This window comes from Toxorhynchites rutilus, chromosome 1 (genome assembly GCF_029784135.1).
Source record: "Toxorhynchites rutilus septentrionalis strain SRP chromosome 1, ASM2978413v1, whole genome shotgun sequence".
In the NCBI taxonomy this organism is placed as follows: Eukaryota; Metazoa; Arthropoda; class Insecta; order Diptera; family Culicidae; genus Toxorhynchites; species Toxorhynchites rutilus.
This window is the reverse complement of record NC_073744.1, coordinates 157847399-157857677: the sequence shown is the minus strand read 5'-3', so window position 1 is coordinate 157857677 and position 10279 is coordinate 157847399. Positions and strand designations below refer to the sequence as shown.

The window sequence follows — 10279 nt, the reverse complement described above, 5'->3', positions numbered from 1 at the left end:
GCTTTTTGCTGGCTCTTTCGTCTTGTAAATAGCAAATAGATGCTCTCAGATCAAACTTTGTTGCCAATCAGAGGATTGAAGGGATGATTTGGTAATTTTTATCACTATTGTAAAATAAAACAAAATTGTTTTATTGTAACATTCACTTATATATGTCTTCATTCGTTCAGTCGAATCATAGATTGAATAACAGAGAACACAAAAATAGAATATTTTGATGTGCTTATAAAATGCTCTGTGTTTTGAAACGTCAACTCATTGACATATATGGCGAACTATCACCGAACTACAAACACCAGTCACACTTGACTGCTCCGGTGGTGGGATCATTCGTAACAGGAAAAAGCATTTGACACTTTGCCGCCAGGCCCCCATTTCATGTTGTCGGAAATCCTCCGACACTCGTCGTACGGTGCGGCGACTCTCCACCGCCAAATAGGGTACACGACGTGGATTAATTAATTTCTGCCATGGTTGACAGCTCTTGGTGCGACCTGGTAATTCTTTCGGAGATATCTCTAGTCGATGGTAATTGTTTTGGTTTCCGAAAGACTATAGCAATCTTTGAGGTGTAGCCTCCCTTCGCGTCAATCGATGCAACCTAGGTTGAGGCTGAAACGTCGTCCTTCTGACTCACTCCCCCTCTTTTGTTTGCACCCTACAGCGTATGCTGACATAATGGTTCCCAAAGCGCGCGCAAACGAGAAAAAAAAAGACAAAACAAAACAAATTTTCGTTAATAATAAGCCCGCATTTCGTTACATGATATTCATACAGGCCCGAATCGAGTATTTATGACGCGGTGTTATTTTTACTGCTCATAAAAAATCACTTCAACATATCAGTGAAATGTCCGGCCGTAAAAAATCACTTTCAATCAATATGAAATATTTGTACCGCGATATACATAAATTCAAATTAGGTCAACCATTCAATTTCCATTCCCCCCGTATTGGATAGTAACCACTATCTGGATTGTTTTCTCGACCAGGTCAATGGAACATAGCCGCAAGGATTATCGCGCGTACAATCCGGGATACGTATGAAGCTTTGTTTACGATGATTTATCACGTATCGTTTTTTGCTCCAACTTCGCATTTTTCTGATGGTCTCTGGTGTCATTTGTTATGTCCTACTCTGACAGTAACCCGTCGCTGTGTTATGTTGTGATTTGACTCTTTTTTTTCGGAATCACATTCGGCGAAAAATTTTGATACAGTAAATGGGAAAATATTCTGTTGGCAGCGAATTGTGGACCGAGGACCTTGATTGATGATGTGTTGTTGACAGCTTACTTACATGCGCCCAAGTTCGTCCTCTAGAGGTGTCCTCAAAACACGTATGGACGTTTCGTGTTTAGTTTTCCTGTATTTATGTTGAAATCAATCGAAGAACAGATTTTTAAAATTGCGTAGGAGTTGATAAAGTTAGGTAAACCAAAATCGTCAGGAGACCGCAGACAATCTGGGTATGCCTCAAGGATAGTCAAGGATAGATGGGGCATTTATTGTTCTTGTTATACAGTATCGGACCTACCATGTGTATGCATATGAAACCGGAGCTCACACCTTAATAGTTACTCATACTAATGTAAAAGGTTAAAAGTATTTGTTTTATGTTTTCGACATCTGTCGACGACATTCAATACAAAATATCAGATGTTTCATGCAGACACGAACTTTATTGGTGTAAAAGCGGTACTGTTGATATGGTGCTTCCATTGTTGTGTTATAAATAGCACCAATTACCGATGCAGCAGATCGTATGTGGAGTGAGAGGCTGGGATCGCCATCAAATGGTGATTGTTGCGTGGACGTAGTAGCTAGAGTAACACACAAAGATGGTCAGTTGAGGGCCCTGAGTTATGAGCTCATGATTGTTCGTTTAGTAGCGAACACGCAGCCAATTAGGCTACGAAGACCCTCTGGTCCCGCCCTTGAACTACATTTGTTGCTCGTTTACCTTCGCTTGCCTAAGTCGGTTAAATTTTCCTGACACCAGTTCTGAACCAGATTTACAGTATGATAAGGCGTTCCGTCCTGCTGAAACGTAATGACACTACAGTGAGCTAAAAAAGTGTATGAGAATATATTGGACACTATGTATACAGTAACCGTTCGCTAATTGGCCCAAAAAGTCAATCCAATTATCGAATACTATTCGCAAACTGGGCTGCAAAACAGCAGAAACAAAACATAAAATTTATTATGACTTCTATTTTTGATACATAAATGGGCTGCAGCCCATTTATGTCCAGTTATTGAATCCATACTGTATCCATCATGTAGCTCAGTCCACAGTGAAACAATCTAAACAACAATTAGCGAAAAAATCATCGGAATCAGACTAGAATTCTTTCAGTTTACGTTATAACAAGGACGTATTCATTTTTCTGACGTTAAAGAGTATTATCTGTACTACTTTCATCGATGACGACGAGAAGGAAGCGTTCTATGCGCAGCTGGAAGCGACATACGACAGCTGTTCACCACGGGACATCAAGATCGTCATCGGGGATATGAACGCCCAGGTTGGTAGGGAAGCAATGTACAGACCGGTGATAGGCCCATGCAGTCTACACGCCGACACGAACGACAACGGCCAGCGGTGCATCATCTTCGCAGCTTCCCGAGGCCTGGTGATCAGAAGCACTTTCTTCCTCCGCAAGGATATTCATAAGGCCACTTGGAGATCACCTGACCAACATACAACAAACCCAATTGACCAAGTCCTCATCGAAGGCCGATTTTTCTCAAACATCACTAACATGCGCTCACTGCGCGGTGCGGATATTGACTCGGATCACTACCTAGTAGGAGTACATGTGCGCTCAAAACTATCTAGAGCTTCCAACTCACGGCAAAACCGCCCTCCTCGGTTTAACAATCGGCAGTTAAAAGACCCGCAAGCTGCCGAGAATTGCGCGTGCCTGTTGGATGAGGTACTACCCTCCTCTGGAGAGCTAAATGCTTCGAATCTCGAAGACGGCTGGAGTAAGATTAGTTTGCCATCGAAGAGACCGCAACCGCTGTACTAGGTGAGGAAACTACGAGCCCAAGAAACGAATGGTTCGACGGGGAGTGCCAGCAAGCGATGGAGGGAAGCAAAACAGCTCGGAAAAACTATCTAAGCATTGCCACGAGGGAGAATTTGGCCAAATATCGACGAGCGCGGAATAACTTGACCACGATACTGAGGCGAAAAAAGCGCCAGCAGGAGGACGGGGATCGTGACGAATTAGAACAACGATTTCAGGCTAATGATACGCGCAAGTTCTATGAGAAGGTGAACCAATCTCGTAGGAGCTACACACCGAATCCAGACATGTGTAGGGACGAGGAAGGAAACCGGATTACAAGCGAGCGCGAGGTGGTCGACAGGTGGCAGCAGTTCTTCGATAAGCATCTCAATGGCGAGATAGCAGATGGAGGCGTAATGGAAACCTACCTGGGAGTGCCTTCAAACGATAAGGATGTCCCAGCCCCCGACCTCCAGGAGATCCAGCGAGAAATCGGGATGCTGAAGGCAAATAGAGCCGCTGGAAAAGACCGACTTCCGGCTGAACTCTATAAACACGGTAAAAATATACTGGCAACGGCACTTCATTGGGTAATATCCGGGATTTGGGAGGAGGAGAAATTACCGGAAGAATGGATGGAGGGCATTGTTTGCCCCGTCTATAAAAAGGGCGATCGGTTCGAGTGCGGCAACTACTGCGGCATAACGCTAGCTAACGCCGCTTACAAGGTGCTCTCCCAGATTCTAACACGTCGTCTATCCCCGATAGCCAAAGGCTTCGTAGGGCAGTACCAAGCGGGCTTCATGGGGGCTCGCGCCACTACGGACCAGATTTTCGCCCTCCGACAAATACTCCAGAAATGTCGGGAGTACAACGTGACCACTCATCACATATTCATAGACTTTAAGGCAGCTTATGATACAGTCGATCGAGAACAGCTATAGCAGATCATGCACGACTACGGTTTTCCAGACAAACTGACACGGCTGATCAAAGCTACCTTGGAGTGAGTTATGTGCTACGTTCGTGTTTCGGGGGCACTCTCGAGCCCTTTTGAATCACGCAGAGGTTTAAGGCAAGGGGATGGACTATCCTGTATGCTATTTAATATAGCCCTTGAGGGTGTAATCCGACGTGTGGGCATCGATACGAGGGGCACGATTTTCAACAAACTCCTCGGCCTCGCAGATGATATTGACTCAATAGCAAGAAACATTGCGACGGCTGAGGCAAACTACGCCAGACTAAAAGCGGAGGCCAGGAGGGTGGGACTACTAATTAATGCGTCAAAAACCAAGTACATGGTGGGAAGAGGCTCAAAGGAGAAAACAGTGAACCTCCCACGGATAGTGACAGTAGACGGCGATGAACTGGAAGTGGTTGATGAATTCGTGTACTTGGGATCTCAGATCACCGCCGACGACAATACCACGAAAGAGATCCAACGACGCATTCAAGCTGGAAATAGTGCATACTTTGCGCTCCGCAAGACGCTTCGGTCAAGGAGAATACGGCGTCGCACAAAGCTAACGGTGTACAAAACCTTAAAAAACCAGTGGTCCTTTATGGACTCGAGACTGTGACGCTGCTCACGGAGGACATACGCGCTCTGGCCGTCTTTGAGCGGAAAGTGCTGCGGACTATTTGTGGTGGAGTACAAACGGAGAGCGGAGAGTGGCGCAGACGTACGAGCCACGAGCTACAGGCACTACTTGGAGAGATTCCCATTGTACACCTGGCGAAAGTCGGGAGGTAACCGGACATGTCGCGAGGATGCCGGACGATAGTGCAGTGGAATCCGTTCTCTTCAATGACCCCGCCGGCACCAGAAATAGAGGGGCTCAACGTGCCAGGTGGCTCGACCAGATCGAAGCCGACTTGCGAGTGACGGGACGCTTACGGAATTGGCAACGAGTGGCCCAGGACCGAGTAGATTGGAGACGAATAATAGAGACAGCACGAGCCACCACGGCTCTCAACTGATTATATATGTATGTACTTTCATCGTATTGTTCAACAAAATATTTGTTTGAACTGTTTTTTTAAATCACAAAGTCAAAGTTTATTCTGTACATAAAAGTTTACATAATTAATTCACCTAAATCCATGTTTGAAATACCTATAAATCCGTTGGTTTCTTTGGCGCAACATTGTTATACTGTTCAATTGCAAGAGCTTCATATATCAGTACGGTGCATTTGAAATGCTTAAAAGGATATAGCCGTTGTTTGATTATCGTGGATCATGTGTTGTGCATTAAATAGAATTATTATTAATTATAAATCTGTCGACGGAAAAGAAACGGTATATTGAGAAAGACAGAATTGTCTATGAGATCTATAGTTACACATAAGGATCGTCTGCCAAACCGCGGAAAACAATTTTTTGTCTTGATTCTAGAAACAGGACCATCCCTAAATCCACCACCACAAGGCGGACCATTAACCAACGCGTGGCATTTTCGCGCCGAAATGCCTTTGTTTTCCATTTCCGCCCACGTAGCAGCAGTCGGCGAATTTATTTGTTACTGTCACATCGTGAGTTCGAAATGAATGAATTCAGGATATGCCAGCATGTTCACGTGTGTGTGTGGGTTTGTACGTGGACAAGGATGTCGTTGTACCATTAGCGAACGCGCGCGTTTACATTGCGTAATTAGGGGACACAGCTTGGAGGATACTTGATGAATCGTTTGCCTGCGGGCGCACCCGGAAGAATATGTTGGTCTGCTGGAAGATTGAAGCAATCAACGGGGCGTTTGCAATTAAACTTATTAATCGAAAAAATAACAACAAAGTGGTTGAACGTTGAAATCAATCCCCAACCCATTCGGGGTGTAGAATGATGTTCCCACAGGGTGTCACTTTCGGGTTGTGACACGCGTTACGAAAGTGCGATTCGTCTCGGTGTTGGTCCTTGGATTTTAACATTATTTGTCAATCTTACTTTTTTTGTTCCCTCCGGATGCATCCTTATTATGATGTATTACATCGATGAAGGTGACGCCTCTTTCGAACGGCGGATGACATAATTGACCGGCGAGATTGAAAACCAAGTGACAGCGAACGGCGCTCGGTTCGGTATTTTGAGCCGACGGTGGGCTTTGTTTTGTTGTATAAAATTGAAAATTTACAGTTGACTTGTTAACGAATTTTATGGGAAGGGTTTCGGTGTGTCTTTTCTGTGATGTGGCTCCCTCTCCTGGCCGATTTGGAGGATTAGGATTCGGGGTGCGGATTCGTCACGGTGTCACTTCAAAGGAGAATCAATTGGTTTTCTTTGCTCTTGGGAAGTGTTGATTATAAGTAGGGGCTGTCGAGGTGGTGACCTAAGAAGATTTTTAAGAAGCTGAAAAGTTCTTTGAAAGCGAGGAGGAAGTCTTTCAATCGACCCCTAATTGAGTCTTGGGCGGGATGGTATAATTAATTTGTTCGAGACACTGGTGCAGATTCTTAAATACAAATAGCACAATTTCCAACATTCATAAAATCGCCTTGCATTATTAACGCAGAAGTGCACCCACACACATCGAACCCAGTAATTATCGTTACCTTATTAATTGTGCCGTACTCTACATAGTCATTCATTCGACAAAAGGACATTAAACTTAACGGCCGTAATTACGTCGGTGTCGTAACGCCCGCATTCTATTACGAAATAGTATTCGCCCGCTCGGATTTCGGGAACCCCAGTTGGCCGTCACAAATAACAATAATCGTAAACGGTATAAAATTCATCCCTCTCGACGCGGGGGTCGTCTTTTTCCGGGAGCCATTGTTCAGAACAGCCCCCAACGTGCAAAAGTGTACCCAATATGTAGACACAATGTTGGATGTTAATCACTTGCGCGTTCTCGTGCAATTATTATTCAAATAGTCGACAGTCATAATCTAAGTAATTGATATTCGTGTAATTAAAACGCACGGAATCGATCTTTCCGACGGCGCGTCTTCGCCATTAAGTCTGAAAGGCCGGAAGGCAGCCACAGCGACAGTAATCCTACGCGGGGGCCGTTTTACGAGGTCGGCTGATTCGCGCAGTGACCAATTTGATACACGGATTCGGGACCGAGTTCCGGCCTGAGTTCTCCTGGGAGGAATTTTTGTCATAAATTTAGCCGGGAAAATCCATCCAAGAATACCCCTGGCGCTTATTTCCAACTATTACTTTTAATTGTCATCGAACTTTTACGGTCTGCCACTGCAGTTCTCCGAGATTCTCGGGGGTTCATCCGCTCATCCCGGGGCGAACGTATTCTTCTCTTTTGGTTTCTCGCTCGTAAACTCAATTCGTCATATGAATAGAGCGGAAATGACGTCGGGGCTGGTCGAATATATTGGTCATTAAACCAATAAAGGTGCTGCTCGAAGGCAATCATCACGGATTCAGTGTTCGAATCCAGCGATGTTATGCTTCGGGGGGAAAGAATGGTTCCGCTCGGAGGCGCATTTTATTGGCCACCGTTTTTCCTCTAATTTCGGAATAAAAGCGAGATTTTATTGGCTCTATGTGATGTGGCATACCAGCATCTTCTCGCATCGGAACCTACTCGGGAGCAGCTATTCGTGACCAACCCGGAACAGTGGCTCTCTTGGTTCCCCTTTCGGGTCCCCCAAAGCCACATGGGACGGAAAAGGAGATAAAAAAGAATATCATAGAGAAGTAAAGGATAATAAAGTTTAGAGATTATGGTTTCGATTTCGTTGCGCACACAATCGTCTCCCACTTCTCGGTTTTCGGGGGCTCAATTGTTGACTCAATTTATATTGCTTTTAATAGGAGTTTTATCGTGCTTCACGGTTGTAAAAACCCTCCGGTCATCGTCTCCGGAATTGTCCCACCGTTGCCCACATCACTCCCCCGCCCGGGTTTCTCAATTGTGGGGGAGGGTAGTGAGTATTGCTGATTATTGAACGCTTAAAGCGTTGCAAATCAAACGATGATGACACCAAGAGGAGCGATTGCCTCGAAGTGGCTGCATATTGAATTGTGGATTACTTTATTTGACGGTATTTACCATGGTTTAACGTTTCTGTATAATTTTTGCTCGCTTCCGTTCAAGGCTAAATTTTATACAAAGTGTTTTTTTTCAGATTTATTTTTAAACTTTCAATCCTGATACTTACGCTAGATTAGTAACATTTTTTTCAAGAAAAAAAGGTTCATTTTGTATTGTCATTTTAAGATGGAAAGACTTGTTCCAAGCAACTTTTACAAAACATTGAATGTTATTAACAGTTCGGCTGAAAAAAAGGTAACACAGTAAAACAATTTATTTTTTTGCAAAATTTAATTTTGTTATCCAACATAATTGACTTCGAGGGCGATACAGCGATTATAGCGATATTGCAACTTTTCGATACCATTTTTATAGTACTCTTTCGGATTTTCCAAAATAGATCTCAGTTTCAGTAATCACTTCATCATCGGTGGTAAATTTCTTGCCAGCGAACATTCTCTTCAGGTCTACGAACAGAAAATAGTCGCTGGGGTCCATATCTGGAGAATACGGTGGATGCGGAAGCAATACGAAGCCCAGTTCATGTAATTTTGCCATCGTTTTCATTGATTTGTGATTTTTCCATTTTTTTCACAATAACAAAAGCTGCTTCACTCTCAATGCTGTAACTCACGAACCAATCGCCCGATTGCTGTCAATTTTTGACACGTATCCATTGAAAGATGGTGCTTTGTGACAGTCAAGTAGATTTTCGCAAGAGGCGCCATCTAGACGTCAACCTTATAAACTTTTCAGCCGAACTGTTATCGTAGTATAAGGCTATGTAAAAAAGTACTTTGCAAAGTTAGACCCTTTTTTGGCCATCATGGCCTAGTGAGCGATCCGTACAAATTTCGTACGAAATAAGATCTGTTTCTATTTACGGGGCTACGTAAAGTCTCTCGTATATATGGATAGCCCAACAACGATAGGGGCCGTAGAAGATACTATCACACGGGTCATTTGGGCATGTATCAGTCAAAAAGTGATGGAAAATTGTACCTTTCGCTGGGACCACCTCTAGCGTAGTTGCGGCCTGCATTTGCATGGTCTTATTTTAAAGAATCCAATTATTTAAAACGAAAGACCGACCTTGTAGAAATTAACTTTATTCACACTAATATCTGGATAATCGTGATCTGGATGGATAATTGAGGGGTAATATTAGGGTAGAATGAAGTGCCGTGAGTTCTAATTTTCGAAAAGGTTCTATTATATTTGAGAGCTCAAATGTTGATTTAGATAGTTCTCTATCTATCTTCTTGTTGAGAAATACCAGCCCATCCATCGTGCTGCGGAAGCTGGAAAACTCGATATGATAGTTGATTGCTCAGGGATACATAAACTTCATTTAGGGAAGGGCGGTAAAGCTGGACACCTTAAGTAAAAGTTGATTTTTTGTTTCGCGAATTTCACAAAAATATTAGGCTGTCAAAAAAGTCTTGCGGTATTTCCGCGAGGTGTCGTTGTAAGCGCGTAGTTCTAGTTGTATTCATTGTATCGAGTCATACTGTAGCTTGTTGGAAAGGTATTTTTGCGCGCTATAATATAGTCCTTGACAGTGTTTTGTTTGGTTAAGTCGTTCGTGAGTTATAGTGTCGCAAATATGGAGCAAAATAAAGAGAAAATCCGACATATTTTACAGTACTACTATGACAAAGGCAAAAATGCATCTCAAGCTGCCAATAAAATTTTTGCAGTTTATGGACCCGATACAGTTTCCATTTACACCGCACAACGATGGTTTCAACGTTTTCGTTCTGGTGTAGAGGTCGTCGAAGATGCGCCACGCTCCGGAAGGCCTGTCGTCGAAAATTGCGACAAAATCGCTGAATTAGCCGAGAAAGACCGGCATAGTAGCAGCCGTAGCATCGGCCAAGAGCTGGGGATAAGTCATCAAACCGTTATTAACCATTTGAAGAAGCTTGGATTCACAAAGAAGCTCGATGTATGGGTGCCACACACGTTGACGCAAAAAAACATCTTTGACCGTATCGACGCATGTGAATCGCTGCTGAATAGCAACAAAATCGACCCGTTTCTGAAGCGGATGGTGACTGGCGATGAAAAGTGGGTCACTTACGACAACGTGAAGCGCAAACGGTCGTGGTCGAAGCCCGCTGAAGCGGTTCAGACGGTGGCCAAGTCCTCATTGACGGCCAGGAAGGTTCTGCTGTGTGTTTGGTGGGATTGTCAAGGAATCATCTATTATGAACTGCTTCCCTATGGCCAAACGCTCAATTCGGACCTGTACTGCCAAC

At 43.9% G+C, this 10279-nt stretch overlaps 1 protein-coding gene across 1 annotated transcript; it reads left to right on the top strand.

Moving 5' to 3' along the window:
• Nucleotides 1–2021: 2021 nt before the first annotated feature.
• LOC129761535 (craniofacial development protein 2-like) lies at nt 2022–3037 on the top strand. The gene is made up of 2 exons (XM_055759259.1): nt 2022–2063; nt 2405–3037. The coding sequence occupies exons 1-2, from the start codon at nt 2022–2024 to the stop codon at nt 3035–3037; spliced, it is 675 nt and encodes a 224-aa protein (XP_055615234.1).
• The last annotated feature ends 7242 nt before the right edge of the window (nt 3038–10279 follow it).